At 36.5% G+C, this 17,362-nt stretch overlaps 3 protein-coding genes across 7 annotated transcripts; all 3 read left to right on the plus strand.

Annotated features, from left to right (window-relative positions):
• LOC104708425 lies at nt 2,111–2,930 on the plus strand. The gene has a single exon (XM_010424996.2). It carries the CDS (start codon nt 2,138–2,140, stop codon nt 2,777–2,779), a length of 642 nt encoding a protein of 213 aa, XP_010423298.1. The 5' UTR covers nt 2,111–2,137; the 3' UTR covers nt 2,780–2,930.
• On the plus strand, nt 3,501–6,713 carry LOC104708426 (protein EMSY-LIKE 2). 3 transcript variants are annotated; one of them, XM_010424998.2, is made up of 11 exons: nt 3,501–3,657; nt 3,786–3,834; nt 4,027–4,181; nt 4,281–4,390; nt 4,488–4,578; nt 4,688–4,846; nt 5,447–5,515; nt 5,680–5,907; nt 5,988–6,056; nt 6,146–6,209; nt 6,418–6,713. In XM_010424998.2, exons 3-11 carry the CDS (start codon nt 4,074–4,076, stop codon nt 6,459–6,461), a joined length of 942 nt encoding a protein of 313 aa, XP_010423300.1. In that variant the 5' UTR covers nt 3,501–3,657; nt 3,786–3,834; nt 4,027–4,073; the 3' UTR covers nt 6,462–6,713. The 3 variants fall into 3 exon arrangements, with proteins under 3 accessions (XP_010423300.1, XP_010423302.1, XP_010423299.1); XM_010425000.2 differs by having other exon boundaries at nt 4,030–4,181; XM_010424997.1 differs by having other exon boundaries at nt 3,502–3,834.
• LOC104708427 (zinc finger CCCH domain-containing protein 52) lies at nt 7,057–9,241 on the plus strand. 3 transcript variants are annotated; one of them, XM_010425001.2, is made up of 4 exons: nt 7,057–7,339; nt 7,841–7,901; nt 8,001–8,036; nt 8,466–9,241. In XM_010425001.2, exons 1-4 carry the CDS (start codon nt 7,267–7,269, stop codon nt 9,049–9,051), a joined length of 756 nt encoding a protein of 251 aa, XP_010423303.1. In that variant the 5' UTR covers nt 7,057–7,266; the 3' UTR covers nt 9,052–9,241. The 3 variants fall into 3 exon arrangements, with proteins under 3 accessions (XP_010423303.1, XP_010423304.1, XP_019084487.1); XM_010425002.2 differs by lacking the exon at nt 8,001–8,036 and having other exon boundaries at nt 7,058–7,339; XM_019228942.1 differs by lacking the exons at nt 7,841–7,901; nt 8,001–8,036 and having other exon boundaries at nt 7,250–7,339.

Consider the following 17,362-nt stretch of genomic DNA (forward strand, 5'->3'; position numbering starts at 1 on the left):
GACCTCTAATTAAATGATTCAAATTAAAAAATGGAAAGCCACAGTGGAACAACTGTAAGATTCCTCCCTACGTGTTAAAATATTGCCCAATACTCTTCTTACAAGTTGCACTTCCCACTTTTGTTTTTAAAATTACATTTCTTCAGACAGGTCTTTCATTTTTTACTCTGTATATTTCTTTAATTTCGTTTTTTATTATTAGACTTTATATTCGTCTTGGCCAGTCACAAATGGCCCCCCTGACGCGTGTCATCGTGTCAAATATATGATAGTTTAAAACTCAGTATTTTTTTGTTTGTTTAAAATAATGTTCGACATCGAGGTGAAATTTATTTATTTGCGTAAATTATTACCTTGTTGATAATTTTTATAATTTTGTTCTGATAGCAGAGACAAATTTGGGTAGACTTTGTTATAAGGGCAATATTTGAATAAACTTGACCTTAATTTAAAGGTTCTTCTATATCTCTATGTGTACATTTGAAGTTCCCCAAAAAAAATCTGTTAAACAAAAGAATCAAGATCTGCAGCCGGAATTTATAATACCCTATTAACCTTATAAAAATATTTTAACATTACGCTCCGAATCTCCTCATAAGAACAAACTGTATCATAGATCTCAAAAGAAAGAAATACATATCTTTTCTTAAATATACTCAAAAATTGACTCCGTCTAGGTTAAAAACCATTATGAGCATCATAGCTACTATGTATTTTTAATACTTTCTGTTTATATCAGCAACATACAGATGTATGAAAATTAAAATTCAGGTGTGGCATAGCCAATGATATTAACGTAAACCTTTTCTATTACATGTACATGATGTACTTCATGTACACCATATAATTTTATGAGCATATCCTGCTGTGTATTTAATTAGTTCCAGACTCAAGGCCGTAGAGAAGCCGAATTGATTCTTTACTTTTGATGGGCTCAAAAGATACAAATTAAGCCCATATTATTAGAGGTTTTGTCTTCACCGTTGGTTTGTGACAAAAAGTCTCCATGATTGCGACTCTGCGAGGACACGCTGGATCAGGATGGATGGATATACAGTGTCAGTATACTAGTTCCTTTTTCTTCTCTGACTATCAAAAGTCGTGTCACCGCAAAACGTACATATCGTAGTTACCTTTTTTCCATAAAACGCAGTTGAAGTGCTTTCTATCTTAGTCTAGTCAGATGCTTCTCCGCTTCCGCTTTGTTGGGGGACATGGTGCATACGAATTTCGTTATGTAGAATTCTAACTTTGGAAATATACGCAATGTAATATAGAATTATAAGTTATATATCGACTCTGTATATTAGGTCTTCAATTCAAATGATTATAGGTACAACTAATTGGAATTTATGTTTTTTTTTTTATATATCTAGTCAAAATAAATATAATTCTAACCCATTTAAATTGGGGTTCAGAGGGTCTCTGCAAAAGTAATCGGAACTAACATCTAAAACCACACAAAAAAAGGTTTACTGAACTTAATTTAGAAATAAGGAATTTACATAGTTTGAAATATAGGAAGCGGGGTTTTGTGGAATATTTTTTTTTATAGGAAGTGGATCATATGTGGGATCCTAGGGATTTGTTTTTCGACATAAAAGTGTTCTACAAAATTCATGTGGTCTAAGATTCGTCATCCACCTTTATTTACTCGTTTGAATCAAATAGTAAACAAGTCAGGTTTGTTACTCGATATTACAGACCAATTAGCGTTAAACTTTTGGTTATCCACTTAACCTCGATTATACACCTTAGCTCAGGAGTGGCAGAATAAAAATTAGCAAAGATGTGAAAACTGTTGTTGAAATAAAGACAGTACAGAAGCAAGGATCAGTGTCAGTGTCAGACTAGTAATATTAGTTACTTGAATCTAAAGTCACTTCTACTCTCTTTCAAATCTGTGATGTTCCTAATATTCGGCAAACATGTCAGATTAAGTGGGCTCACACTATCCCGACCAGACCACAATTAAAACCTCCAAAGTAGAGTAGAGTGGCATCCCTTTAATTAGTCCCAAAGTAGCAGGGTCTTTAAGTAATTCCACAAGCTTTCATAACCTTTAGTACAATTCAACTAAAGAGTATTAAAGCCCTTTGGTAACCAAAGATTTTCTAACGAGAAAGAGTAAGAGAGAATGGCACTGCCACTCAAATCAACATCTTCTATGTCTTCTTCTCAATGTTCATATTCATCATCACCAAACTCAACCTCCATGAAACTCAAATCCCTAATCCAAACTCTCATCTTTTCTCATGTTTGTCGACTAATCCGTGAAATCTCTAGAGCTTCATCCATTCTTGTTAGAGTCTTGAAGAAGAAGCAATACAATCTCTTATCAGTGTCTTCTTTACGCTATCCAAAAAGAGCCTCCAAGAAACAAAAGAGCAATATTTTGTTCGGTTCTTTCAGACTTCACTACAACTTTTGCTCCTCTCACGTAGTGCCTGTCTCTGCGCTAAGACGTCTCCCTCAAGAGCTCTACTTAGCTCATCTCCAGTACGACTCCACTTGGGAGTCAATGTATTCGACTGAATCAATGGATTTTCCCGATGATTTTGATGATGATGATATTCAAGAACCATCTCAGCTTACTAGCTATCTAAGACAGCTAGAAGATAAGGTTAAAGACGACAAAGAAGAAGGAAAAGAGATGATGATGATGAATGAGATTGATAAATTGGCTGATATGTTTATAGCAAATTGTCATGAGAAGTTCATGTTGGAGAAGGTTGATTCGTATAGGAGATCCCACGAAATGCTGAACAGAAGCAGTTGATAATGATGATGATGATGATGATGATGGGGGCCAGTCGTTTCTTTAATTTATTTTAATGTAATTTTCACTTTTTCTTTCTTAACATGCTTTGAGTTTTCTAAAAAAATGTGTATTGGAAGCATAGAGGATGGATTGTGTGGTGTTTGTTGTGTTACAGTCTGATGATGATGGTGGTTGGTTTATAACTAGAATTAATAGACAGTCCAAAAAGGAAAAGAGAGGATGAGAATGGAATGGATTTTTGTATAACTTTGGCTTTTGGTGGGTTGAGTTCTTTTGTTAGTATCTTCTGATATTGTTGTTTTCTTTTGTTGTTACCAGGGAACCAATTCAAATGTTCTCTACTTAATTATCTAACTTTTCTATGGAGACAGTTTAACATACAATAAGCAATTTATACGGTTGTAAATGATTTTCAATTTTAGATGTGAGTCTAATAATTTTATAAAGATGAATTTGCACCAAATTCTTTACCAATTGAGGTTCATATGATCTATCTCATGTGTAGACCTACCATACGGTTGAAAATGAAACTACCCCTTTTCTTCAAACCAGTTGAGGTTCAATTGACATGTAAGCTACACAATTGGATCACAAATGATATGACATTTTAAGAGATCCTTTACCTATAAACTATTTGGGCCAAAGAGGCCAATATTATCATACAAATAGGCCCAAATAAAAGAAACGAAACAAATGCGTCGTCTTGTCATTAGAAGAAGAGCTTCCAAAGAGTTCCGACCAAACTAAGGTTTCTCTCTCCTCCAACTTGGGAACTTCTCTCTCTATCGCACGCTCAGCCAGCTAAAACACTAACTACACTTGCGCTTTGTAAAGATCAATCTTTGTCGCTCCCTATAGCCAAAAACACAAAAAAGGTTGTTTCTTTTTCTCAATTTCTCGAATTCCCAACGAATTTATCCGTTCATCACTCACACGTCGGATCTCATCGTCCCTTTATTGCGTCTCTCCGTTGGGATTCAATCTTTTCCTCTTCGATTACTAGGGTTTCTGTGTAAAGATTTCGCTTTTACGGAAGGGTTCTGAATACGGCGGTATGTTTTATCTCCTCTGTTTTCGTAATTTGGTTTGAGCGATTTTGCTTTTGTTCATTGAGAGATCCAGCGGTTCTAGGGTTTGATTCAAATTTTTCTCTTTGTTAGGGTTTTAAGAATTTTAGTGTTTTGCACTAACTCCAGTGAGTCTATACATTTTCTGATTGAATTTATCTGAATTTTAAATTTCAGAAGAAGGTTTGAAGAAAAGGGGTAGTTTCATTTGGATGTAAAAGTGTATGGTAGGTCTACACATTGATATGGAAGCGCAGATTCATGTACTTGAGCAGGAAGCTTATTATGCTGTATTAAGGGCTTTGAAAGCTCAAGCGGATACTCTCTCTTGGGTAAAAGTCCTCTTTCTTCCTTTTGTCTTTAAAAAAGGTTATTATTACTAAACTCTACTGTCATATTGAACGGCTTGTTATGATCTTCAATTTCTTTAGGAGAAAGCAAGCATGATGACAAGTCTACGTAAAGAATTGAGGGTATCTGATGATGAACACCGAGAGATGTTGAACAATGTCCAAAATGACGATATTATCGAAAGAATTAAGTAAGAATTCTGATCATTTGTTGTGTTGACAATAAAGCTAATGTTAACATGAGATTCTGCTGTATCTTGTACTTAATATGATGTTATGTTATGACAGTGATTCGAGAAAGGGAAATAAACAGTCCCTCGCTGTTGTTCCTAGTCCGACTTTTTCAGCTTCTCGGAAGAAACAGAAGACGTTCCAATCCGTAAGACTTCTCGTTTTAATCTTTCTTCATAGAAAAAGTTAGTGGACATCTGTATTTGCATATAGTTTTGTGTTATCTACTGACCGTATCATTTGTGATGCACATGCAGTATCCGTCGATTGGTTCTACTAGGAACAGGGTAATCAGTAACCGTGTAGTAACAGCAAACGAACCTGCTGAAGCTCTTATTGGAAGAAAAGTGTGGACAAAATGGCCTGAAGACAACAGCTTCTATGAAGCAGTAGTTACACAATACAATGCAGATGAGGTAACTTCTTAATTCTTATGGCTGATACCTTTTTATTTAGATTGTATCAGGAATTCGGAATACATCTAGTCATATGTTCGACAGTATATCTGTATGTGTCGAGGTGTCTCCTGTCCTTTAAACGTCAAAATGCTCCATATAACTAATTGTGTCCTTTGTTAATAGCTTTTATATCTGACATCAACGCCTTTGAGCCTGATCAACATTTAATAGTTAAGTTCAGAGTTAGTCTGGTGCAAGAGCGCTGCAATTACCCTAGCTGGTTTGTAGTTGATTGTAACTGTGTTTACAGCTCAGCAAATATAGTCGAGTAGAGAGCTAATAGGTTAAAGTTTAGGTAAGATAAGCTGGAGTGCTCTGTATTGGTCTAGGATCTTGGTTTAGGCATTGGTCAAAAGACTTCTCTAGTTATCATGGTTTAGTTCTTGATAGTCTATAGTGTAGTTCTTGTTGAATTGAAGAAAGGAGGTGTTTACTAATTTGAATCCTATCAGGGTGTATGTGACTGGTTGAAAAGTATACTACGACTTTGAAATATCTGGAAGTTTGGAACAGTATTTAACATTGAACATAACGGATGCACTCATTGTTTCCTCACAGGGTCGACATGCGTTGGTATATGATATAAACACAGCGAATGAGACATGGGAGTGGGTTGATCTTAAGGAGGTAATGTTCACGAGTTTTTGACATTATTATGTATTAAGGTTTTCCTGAAAATGTCTTTTGCGTTCATTAGTAAAATTACGTGGGATATATTTTCTATAGTGTATCCATCTAGTATGATACCATTTTCAGCAGAACCTGAAGTAGGTTAGTTTATATAATTGCAGATTCCACCGGAAGATATAAAATGGGATGGAGAGGAGAATGGTGTAACTCTAAATGTACGACATGGCGGTGGAACAACCCGTGGGAATCGAGGAACCTTAAGTCATGGTGGTAGAGGGAGAGGTCCAAGAATTCAGCCAAGAAGAGAACATTTAGCAACAGAAAACGGTGGTGGGAGGAAGTTTGTGGATGAGATTGAATTGTTCAACACAGACTCACTTGTGAAAGAGGTACGTATCTCTATCTCTGCATTTGTGTTTCTCTTTAGGCTAAAGGCTTTTTTTGATGTTGAAATCTTTCCTCCCGTTAGGTCGAGAGAGTTTTTGATTCCAACCTTCCTAATCCACATGAGCTTGATAAGGCCAAGAAGCTACTCAAGGTGAGAGATATGATAAGAACTTTGTGATGAGATATCTATTTGAAAGAAACAGTTAAAGTGAAACTTGGTGTTGTTATTGGATGATACAGGAACATGAACAGGCGCTTATTGCTGCCATTGCAAGGCTTGCGGATGCTTCTGATTACGAAAGCGGTAATAAATACGAACAGATGGCTTTGTTTACTCTTATGTTTTATGATGCATCTTCATATCATTTTCCCATCCTGAGAGTGATTAGTCAGAACAGTCATGTACTAAAAGATCACTAACAACAACATAATTTGACAAGCATGTGTGGATCATTGAAAGACCAATAATGTTATTAATTATCATGGTTTTTGTGTGGTTGCTGATGAGTCAGATGGAGAAGAACCGTATTCGCATGAGCTTACATTGCTTGGATGACAGTGGGATAAAGAAAGAGATTCACCATCATCAACCTTAGGGAAAAATGACCTGCAAGATTACTTTTTTTTTTCTTCTTCTTCTGCTTTGCTTTGTGGGATCCCTGCAAAAAGATTTTGTTCATCTGATCCACTTGATGAACATCATTAGTATTCTTCTACGTTGTGTTTTCAGAATGTATGAAAAGAATCCCTAGGAATTTTTGTATGTAAAGAGACTATTAGCGATTTTTTTTTTTCCATTTTGAAAACAAGTTGGTAATCAAGTCGCATAGTTACTAGTTACTACGTATAACTAAAAATAAGTTGTTGATCACATTTCTAGGTTTAACGACCAATATTTAGGTTAAACTTAAAATGTGACTATAAATAAAAATTAAAACGCGTCAAATTTATACGTGAATTAGAGATAAATATTGGGAAAATATTGTTTTGGTTTGTTCTTATTACACTTGCAAAAGCAATTAAACTTCAGTCTCATCAAATAACTAAACTCTATGGTTATTAAATCTAGAGGTATTATAAAATTAATATTAATGCATATAGTTCCTGGTCTTTTGGTGTTTCCTGAAATTTTAATTTCTTTTTAAATTAATTATTAACAAATTTTCAATCAAACCTCTCTATCTTTATATTATAGAGCTGTGGCGACGATGATGATGATGATAAACCCAAAAGAACTTTAAAGGATAAGAAGAAACGAAAAGGCTCAAATTACGAAAATTTGAGATCCAGTCTCATTCTCTTTCATCAGTCTCCCGATTTCGGATTTCACCTTCTCCCGATTCCATCGATATCTCAAGCACATGGATGCTCGAAAGAGAGGACGCCCTGAAGCACACAACTCCAATGGCGGAGGATACAAGAGGTCTAAGCAAGGTTAGCCCTCCCGTCTCCTATTGGGTTTCGAATTCGAGATCTTTTATGACAAGAGACAATTCGGTTTCGTTAAAAACAAGATTTTTCTTTTTTTTTTTCTCTCGTAAAGCATGTTCCTTTCTCGTTTGGGCATGTTCTTGTGTTTGATGCTTCTTTTGTTCATTAGAGAGATTACTCGCAAACCCCTCTATTTGAGAGACTTGGTTTCTACTGTTGGAGCCAATGAGTTTGTTTGCTTCTTGTTCCTCCTTTGTGTTCTGCTATATTCATTAGATTCATCAGTCCAGTCGAATATAAATAAGCCATTAGCCTTTGTCTGTGGCCACTCAACATACTTGATTGATATATATATATATTGATCTATATGTCAACTCAAGGCGTTGAGTCTGAAATGCATATAATATAAAGGCAGAGGGCACAGTGGAGCTAATTACAAAATGATATCAGATTGAAAATTTTAGATAAGTTTAACCAAGTAAAAGCACTTAATGTTTGCAACAGAGATGGAATCAAATTCTACTGGTTTAGGAAGCAAATCCAAGCCATGCACTAAATTTTTCAGGTTATTAATCTAATTTTTTATCCTGATTGGATCCTGAAATTAACAAGTAATTTTGTATAAAATTGTGCTGTGCTAATGAAGTGGATAGTTGTTATACAGGTACGTAGCACTCTGTTCATCCTTAAACACTCAAATGTAACAAACTGTGATCCCTCCTAGAAATGGATAAGCTTATATGGTTATGGAGAATAATTTTGGAACTGAATTCTACTGGTGAATCTAATATATGAAAATCAACCAAAACTTGTCTTTGTGTTTATTACTTCTGCTGTTTGATGGTAAGGAATTTGTATTTTGTATATGCAGCATTTAACATTTATTCTCGGGTAAGGTTCTTCTTGCATTATCCTTGTGCTAGATTTGAGTCTTAGGCTCCAGAGAAACATGTTACTTCACTGGTGATAGAGAGATGTAATAGAATCTGTTTTATTTTTCTTTCATCATTTTTGCATTGAAGCTTATTGCTTTGTCGAGAAGGTAGCCATAGTGCAATATTTTTATAGATATGTCATTGTTTTCTTTCTCGGATGAAATTGCTGATGCATATTACGCTTTCTGTTGCAGCACTTCTGGATGTCCGTTTGGTGACAATTGCCACTTCTTGCACTATGTACCTGGTGGATACAATGCTGCAGCGCAGATGACAACTCTCCGGCCATCAGTTGCTCAAGTTTCCAGAAATATGCAAGGATCTGGTGGTGCGGGTGGTAGATTCTCAGGGAGAGGGGATCCAGGATTAGGCCCTGTATCAGTCTTTGGTGCTTCTGCTACTGCCAAGATCAGTGTAGATGCTTCTTTAGCTGGTGCCATCATTGGAAAAAGTGGAATCCATTCAAAGCAGATATGCCGTCAAACAGGAGCAAAACTGTCAATAAAAGATCACGAAAGAGACCCAAACTTGAAGATTATAGAGCTAGATGGAACATTTGAGCAGATCAATGTAGCGAGTGGGATGGTGAGAGAGCTTATAGGGAGGCTTGGATCAGTCAAGAAACCTCAAGGGATTGGTGGTTCTGAAGGGAAACCACATCCTGGGAGCAGCTACAAGACCAAGATCTGTGACAGGTTCCTTAAAGGGAACTGTACATATGGAGATAGATGCCATTTTGCGCATGGTGAAGCCGAGCTGCGCAGGTCAGGAATGGCGTAGTTATGTCTTTAGACTCTTGAACAGATTATGCGTTTGTGTTTCTGTATGGGGTAAGGCATTGTTAGCTCCATTCTCAATTTATCATTGTGACCTTTTGCTCTGTTTTTTGAAAACTTAAGACTAATTGGTAAACTTTAGATCTGTGCTTTTACTTATTATCACAGTTAAAAGCTAAGTGCACATTTAGGTTTCTTTTGCATACTGTATTAAACAATTACGTACTTGTTTTGTCTTAAGAAATCATGCTCTAATGATACTACAACCCTCGATCACAGAACCGGGGACGATGTCGTAACCGGTTAATAACCGACATCAGTCGATGCTGTATGACTGTGTGTTAGACAAAAGTTCGTTCACAAGCGGCAAAGGCCAAACTATAACTCGCGTCGACATTATATATCATTCTCTAACGAGTCTACTCTACCGCTTCGAACAGATCAAAACATCAAATAACCCAAACCAAAAAAACTCGGGTTTGATGAATTCACAGCACATTATTTTCGAAGTTTTTTTTTGGTAATGACATTATTTTCTAAGTTTTTATTAGACGTTTAGTGGAAAATAAAATTAAGGTCGGTAATGGATCGAAATTATAAGCCCAACTAATAAAGGCCCATTATTGTACGGGTCTTCGGAGTTTTTCCAAAACTTTGTTACGGGGTTGTGTGATGATATTTTAATCAAAACTCTGAATTATAAATATCAACATCTAAATCAAATAAAATGGAGACGGAGAAAAAGTTCAATATTATCATAGGCAAAACATTAAAACCAACTCTACAAGTAGTAAAACAAATTCTTAAGGTTTTTTCAATTAATTTTTCTAATGAACAGAAAAAACACAATATAATACAAAAATGAGTGTAAATGAGAAAAGAACAAACACAATTGACACCAACATTCTATATTATTGTGAAGATGTTTTAAAAATATTTAAGGAGAACAAACGTTCTTCCAAATTTTTATGGCCGTATGCAATGTAAGAAATTGTTCATCATCATCGGAAATTTGCTATTTGTTTAAATATATAAATTTGCTATTTGTTTGTGAAATTTGCAATTCGTCGTAGTCGCGAGAAATTATGGTGCGTTTTCAGCCTAACATTGTTTATATTTTGATTCTTCTATTGGATTTAAGTATTACATCTGATTATTTATTTGCTATCCATGAAGAGAAGAACTAGTGGCTCGCTCGAGCACTAGTGACGGATCCTGGGCGACGCGCATTCATCGACCGCTCAGAGCAAGATGTGTTGGATTTGGATATCCTTCGCTAGGATATCCAAACAAAACAAACTCGCGTTGACGGAGGTCACTACATCGCAAGTGAATTTCTCTCTGCTCGGCTTCCCATCATCATTGAGGAGATGCGGAGTATCGTTGATTTGCTAGAGTGGGGTCTAGTCCTCAGGTGCTCTAATCCTTCTGATGTCCAGGTGCTGGATTTTGAGCTTGCTGGTTTGAGGAATTCAGTGCAGAATCTCATTGTGTTTTTCCGAGACAATGGTGCTGCTCCTACACATGTTGTTACCACCTTCAAACGTGCACGCACCCAAGCTGGCGAAGAAAATAATGAGTTTCTTGTCCTGCTTGATCGGAATCCGCACCAACGGAATGAAGGATGTTCATTTGGCCACAAACCGGTTTCAGCTGTGGGACATATATGAACTTGCTCGTGAATCTTTCCCTGAAGATGTGGATGAAGAATTTCTCGCTTTGCTCACGGTCATGAAGGCTTGGAGGAATGTTCCTTCCCCTTGAGGTATTTTTAAAACATCTTCACAATACTAGATAATGTTTTGATGTCACTTTGAATTTGAGTTGGCGATGATTTCATTTTTGAAAATGAGATGACATCTTCACAAGACTATCTCTTGCACTGCTCCTTTTCTCATTTGGAACATTGTTCTTGTGCTGTATTTGCTCCTGAATTTTCCTTTACCTTTACTTGTCTTTTTAGTTTTAGTCTCAACATTGCTTACTCCATCATTCATTAGATTTTGGCTTTTATTGCTTACCCCAATGACTCTGTGGATCTATTATGTCTAAGTCATGGCTTTGGTATATACTTTGGGCTTCTGTTTGCTTTTCTTCTTAAGCTTGTTGGATGTCATCTCATTGTCATTGTCTTTATTTTCAGGCTCATCTATGTCGGGCAAGAGCTTCCTCATGACAAAGGTTTCAAACATAGATGGTGTCTCTGTTATTGCTCGTAGGGGTGTGCTTCTCTTCTCTGATCTGAGTAAATAAGATTTCAGCTAAATTCTCTCTCTATTTTCCTCCTAATTCCTAATGTGGAAAATCATAGACACATGAAAATTATTGGAATGTTATGTTAGGATGCTTTCTCTGCTTTTGTTGAGCCCACTTTGTTTTCGTGGTAATTAAGTCATTTAATGATACCAGTCACTTTTGTTACTTTTTAAGTCCATTATCATGGTGACTTCTAGCTCCATTATCATTGTTACTTCTTGCTCAATTTTATCTTTTATTTTACTGTTCTGTTTTGGAAACTTTGGACCAATCGGGAAGCCTCTAAAGATTCGACGTGTGCTTTCTAAGTTATAACCACAGTTTAGCGAAGTGCAACTCTAGTTTTCTTATGCATACTAAGTCTTATTAAACACCACTAAGTCTTGAGATTACCTCATGAAATGAAATGAAACCTAGCTATTTGAGAATCATATTAAACATTTTCACTTCTTCCCTCCTTTGTCTAATCTTAAAACTATGAATAAGAAGTCTTGTACATAAATTTCATGTAAGATGAGATCATGTACAAGACTATGAGCCTGATGAAAAGTAGATACAGAGAATGAGAGACAAATGTGTGCTATTCTTTTGATCTCCTCTCAGTGCCTGTGCAAACAGAGAAGATCAGTACCAAAAGAGATCAATCCCTTACGCAAAAAACCACTAACTACGTCAATCCAAATTTCTAACACCTCTCTTTGTAACAACCCCATTTGTTTTTATTTTTTGCTTTTTTCTTCCTCTCCTTTGATATAAGTATTTGCCTTGAGAAAGATGGGTAATGTTGGTTCTGCGTGAAACTTAGGCTTCTTCTTTCCCGCTTCAATATCTTCCGCTGAATCTTTTAAGTAGGTGAATGAATTGTTAAAACCAAAGCACTATATGGTAAGTGAGCTTTTGGTATACGATGTGTAAACTATATGTTGGCCTATCTTTGTCAGCCTAAACGTCTTTTACGTAAGATATGGACTTTTGAGGTACATCATTTGCAGATTACAACAGACCAAACGCTAATAACTCCAAAATCAGGACCCACGATTTTGACTAATTAGTAGAGATAGATTGACTTGTTCTCACCAATTAAGTTGGTGAATCAGTCACTACGTGACGTTTACATATCACTAGTTTTTATTTTGTTACTTCTTTCGCTACGTACGTCTTAATTATTTAGTTATGTAAGTTTCTACCTATATAAGTATATAAATGCATGCACTTAACACAACAAAAAATTTGTATCATTAAGTGACAGTTAATGCAAATAAATCAAATAGTACAACTTTGAGTTTTATGACAATCATCACTAGTGGTGACTTAATGACTTTTTAAAAACAAATGCTCAGATTGACAAAGTATCAACATATACTATATGAAAACAAACAAAGTACAACATTAACTTTAAACATCCGTTATAAGTAGCCGTAGGCATGCATCTTCAGGTTAACATAAAGAATTCCTTTAAAAACAATATCGGGGATTTGGAAGCACTTTAACTATCTATCTTTTGGAATATGGGGCCAACATCATAAGATTCAAAGAGTAGTTTGCACACTCAAGTTTATGTTATGTATTGTGTGGTATATATAGATTGCACACTCAAGTTTATGTCATGTATTGTGTGGTATATCATTTCAAACCACTGGGACTGGGATAAAAGTTTTGTCTATATAAATATATACTTATTAAAAAGAAAAGAAAAAAGTGAAAATAAAAGAAGTGGTGGGAGTTTCTTTTTGCACGAGAAAGAGAACACGTGGAGTAAATGTAAGTAGACATTGCAAAAAGAAAATTGGATGTAAGAAAAAAAAGGCAACAAAAAAAAAAGACGAAAGTTAGGAATCGAATTCCTCTCTAAAAAGGATGCATGGGACACCTTGGTAACAATTAAGCTATGTAACCAAACTAACCGAGTGTATTAGATAATTTTTAATAAGTACCATGGGGCACGTGCCCCACCCCATCACTACTACATAGATCCGCCCATGTCAGTGAATACGGTTATAAGTTTTTTGACGTGGTTAATTTGAATTCGTACTAAGAGAATAAATGAAGTTTATTTGGCCACCAACCCGTTTGGCTTATGGGACATATATGAATTTGCTGGTGAAGCTTTCCCTGATGAGGACGAAGAATTTCTTGCATTGCATACGGTCATGAAAGTTTGGAGGAATGTTCTTTCCTATTAGATATTTTAAAAACATCTTCACAATAATATATAATGTCTTGGTGTCACTTGCGTTTGTTTGTTTGACTCATTCTTGTATTGTAGTTGTACTATGTTTTTTCTGTTTATTAGAAATATTATTTGAGAAACTTTTGTTAGCTTTAATCTTGAGACTTTGCTCTACTGTTCGATATGTAGAGTTGGTTTTAAATGTTCTAGCTTATTCTTTAAAAGCAGATATTTTGAAGATGGTGATTTCTTAAGTGCAGATATTGGAGATAGACCATCTTATGCATGGAGAAGCATTTTTCACGGGAGAGATCTCTTGAAGAGAGGGCTTAAACAAATGATTGGTGATGGTGAGTCTGTTTTTGTCTTCTCGTTGGATCCTGGATGGTGTTATGCGAGCACCCCTAATAAAGAATATCATCTTTGATTTGGATTTAAAAGTGAAAGATCTCATTGATGTGGAATCTCACTCTTGGGATCTTTCAAAACTGGATTTTTATTTCTATCCTAGAGATGTAGAGTTGATTTGTAAATTCAAGCCAGTCCCTTTCTCAAAGGATTTCTTCATCTGGGAACATACTAAAAGTGGGGACTACTCGGTAAAATCTGGTTATTGGGCTGCCTATCAACAAGAGAAAATTGATCTGGTAACAGAGGCCTTAATGCAACCTTCAATCCTTCCTCTAAAAGATCAGTTATGGAAATGTAGTACAGTCTCCAAGATCAAAACATTTATGTGGAAAGTTGTTTCGGGTGGCATTCTTGTAGCTGACAAAATGATTGCCAGAGGTCTAAAAATCGACTCAAGATGTCAGAGCTGTGGGCTGGAGGGAGAATCGACAAACCATGTCCTCTTCACCTGTCCGGTTGCTAGACAAATCTGGGCACTTTATGACTATCTGTCTCCGATTTATGGGTTCGATTTTGAATCTCTATATCAGAACATGTATTACCTGATCCTTGTGAGGAAAGATAGTAAAGTGCAGGTTGAGATAAGGAAAGCCTTCCCTTGGATACTATGGCAACTATGGAAAAACAGAAACTTGTTATGTATTGAAGGCAAAAGATTTCGAGTGCCTGAGACAATCACAAAAATCAGAGAAAATGTCCAGAAATGGTTTCATGCTCAATCCTTGAAGGAACGAGAGACAGAAGCTGCAAGCCATAACCTCATACAGGTAAAAAAGCTCTGGTCTCCTCCCCCCCTTAGATGGCTAAAATGTAACTTTGCATCATCTTGGGATAAAAAGTTCAATGTTAGTGGAGCAGCTTGGGTTTAATGAAACCGGTGAAGTTATATTGCATAGCAGAAAGTCTTTTGCTACGATTCATTCCAAATTGGATGCTTGCGTACAAAGTTGGCTTTGGTCTATTGAGAGTATGATTAGTCACAAGTTCAGTAAAATCATATTCGCTTCAGAAGATATAGAGTTAGTTGGAGCTCTTCAGCGGCCAAAAGCTTGGCCTTCTTTCTTGCTGTATTCCAGGATCTTAGAAGCAGCTTTGGGTAATGTATTGGACTGTAAAATTTTTTTGGAAGACAGGAACTCAAATCTTGGTGCTCATCTTATAACTAAGAGTGTAACAAGAGAGGATCACCGTCAATCTTATGTAGCAACTGGGTATCCGTGTTGGCTTCAAAAGTTTTTTGTAGATGATATGGCTAGAATCTTAGCTTAGATTTAGCTTGTTATCTGGGTTGATTGCCCTTGATCCTTTTTGTATTACCGTATATTCTAATCAATCAATATAATCCTTCAGTGAAAAAAAAAAAAAAGATATTGATCTTTGTCAACTCAAAGTTTTGATATTCTTTGGATCTTGATGACATCGTTTGCATTAGTTACTGGTCTTACACGTTCGGAGCTTAAACCAGTAACTATCGGGAAACTGAAGGAGCGCCGTTCTTGAGGGTTAATTTCTTCAATCTTCTTCTTAGTATAGTGCTTGAAAGGGAGAAGGGAGCGAAGATGGGCTCTACTTGATTTGCATGCTCTTGAGTATTTTGTTAAAGTTGAGTACACTGACTGGCGACCGCAAATACCTGGATACCTTTGACGAGTCAACTCTTGTTCCAGAAGACCAGTTTCTTGCTCAACATATGGTAATGTGGTCTTCCTACTGACTTTTACCGTCTATGTTTTTTTTCTTTTTCTTTTGTAAGACGAAATATTGACAAGTCAACTCTTGTTCCAGAAGACCAGTTGTATCTTACTAGCAATCGTACATTTTCAGGGTCCTTCTACAATCAAGGTTTCTGCTCCAACCGTCGAGATCACAATGCAGTCTTTTATCTGAAAATGTGGGAAGCTTAAGGGGAAAATAGCAAATAAACTAAGAGTTAGTTGGAAAAGCCGAGGTTTTAAAAGACAACAAATCACTTCCACATTACAATGTCGGAGCAGGAGACATCCTAAAGCTGTCTTTATGATGATTAACGTGGCTTATGGATGTGTGGAGCTGTACATATGGAGATAAGAGTCATTTTGCGCATGGTGAAGCCGAGCTGCGGAGGTTAGGAATCACTTAGTTATGCCTTTAGCCTCTTTTGAACAGATTAAGCATTTGTGTCTCTGTTTTAGTTAGTGCACTGTTTACCTTCCAGTATCATTTTGACCTTTTGCTCTGTTTTTAATTATTTGATCGATTGTTTCTTGCCACTAGGTTTGAAAACTTTAGACCACCAATCAATAGGCTCAGAAGATTTGACACGTGTGCTTTTTAATTACCATCACAGCAAATTTAAAAAAGACTTAAAAGTTAAAGCCCTAAAATTAAAATCTAAGTGCACTAATTTTGGTTTGATTACACTAAATAATACAACCACCATCGATCACATAACCGGGGAAGATATCGTGAACGGTTGATTACCGATATCACTCGATGCTAACGGTCGTCGACATGTGACGAACTCCGAAGCCTAACACACGTCGTTCTGTTCACAGAACCGTGGACGATGTCGTAACCGGTTAATCACCTACATCAGTCGATGCTGTGTTAGACGAACGTTCGTCTACAAGCGGCAAGCCGGCAACGTTCTTCAATCTTTTTGGTGAATTGCTTGAAAGGGAGAAGGAGGAAGGACCAGAGATAGTCGTAGTTGATTTGCATGGTTTTGAGTATTTCGTTAAAGTTGAGTACACGGACTGGCTACAAAAAATACCTGGATACCTTTCAGTTGTGAAGAAGCCACCACCACACATGCAGCCTTCACTGGGATCTGAGGATACAGAGCCCAAGATACAAACGTTTGACGAGTCAACTCTTGTTGCAGAAGACCAGTTTCTTGCTCAACATCCGGTTATGTGTTCTTCCTACTAACTTTTACCGTCTTTGTTTTATGTGTTATTGTAAGACTTGTTGTATCTAACTAACAATCATACATTTTCAGGGTCCCTCTACGATCAGGGTTTCTGTTCCAACCGTCGATGATGGGCAATTCATTGAGATCACAGTTCAGTCCTTGTCGGAAACGTGACAAGTTTGAAGGAGAAAATAGCAAACAAGCTGGAGTTGAGTGGGAAAGCCGGGGTTTTAAAAGACGACAAGTCACTTGCACATTACAATGTCGGAGCAGGAGACATCCTAAAGCTGTCTTTGTGTTGATAGACGTGGCTTGTGGATGCAGGGGAACTTTACATATGGAGATAGATGCCATTTTGCGCATGATGAAGTCGAGCTGCGCAGGTCAGGATTCACTTAGTTATATGCCTTTAGACTTTTCAACAGATTAAGCATTTGTGTTTCTGTTTTGGTTGTTAACGCATTGTTTACCTTCCACTATCATTTTGACTTTTTGCTCTGTTTTTAATTATTTGATCGATTGTTTATTGCGACTTGGTTTGAAAACTTTAGACCAATCGTTAGGCCTCTGGAGATTTGACGTGTG

This window comes from Camelina sativa, chromosome 8 (assembly GCF_000633955.1).
Source record: "Camelina sativa cultivar DH55 chromosome 8, Cs, whole genome shotgun sequence".
Taxonomy (NCBI): Eukaryota; Viridiplantae; Streptophyta; class Magnoliopsida; order Brassicales; family Brassicaceae; genus Camelina; species Camelina sativa.

What these genes read in the sequence shown, in the direction of transcription:
- LOC104708425 (XM_010424996.2), top strand. Translation starts at nt 2,138, where the DNA reads ATGGCACTGCCACTCAAATCAACATCTTCTATGTCTTCTTCTCAATGT.
- LOC104708427 (XM_010425001.2), top strand. Translation starts at nt 7,267, where the DNA reads ATGGATGCTCGAAAGAGAGGACGCCCTGAAGCACACAACTCCAATGGC. An exon ending in ATACAAGAGGTCTAAGCAAG is followed by an intron (nt 7,340 to 7,840) that starts GTTAGCCCTCCC and finishes TGTTTGCAACAG; the next exon opens with AGATGGAATCAAATTCTACT. An exon ending in CCATGCACTAAATTTTTCAG is followed by an intron (nt 7,902 to 8,000) that starts GTTATTAATCTA and finishes GTTGTTATACAG; the next exon opens with GTACGTAGCACTCTGTTCAT.
- LOC104708426 (XM_010424998.2), top strand. Translation starts at nt 4,074, where the DNA reads ATGGTAGGTCTACACATTGATATGGAAGCGCAGATTCATGTACTTGAG. An exon ending in AGTGGGTTGATCTTAAGGAG is followed by an intron (nt 5,516 to 5,679) that starts GTAATGTTCACG and finishes ATATAATTGCAG; the next exon opens with ATTCCACCGGAAGATATAAA. An exon ending in TGCTTCTGATTACGAAAGCG is followed by an intron (nt 6,210 to 6,417) that starts GTAATAAATACG and finishes CTGATGAGTCAG; the next exon opens with ATGGAGAAGAACCGTATTCG.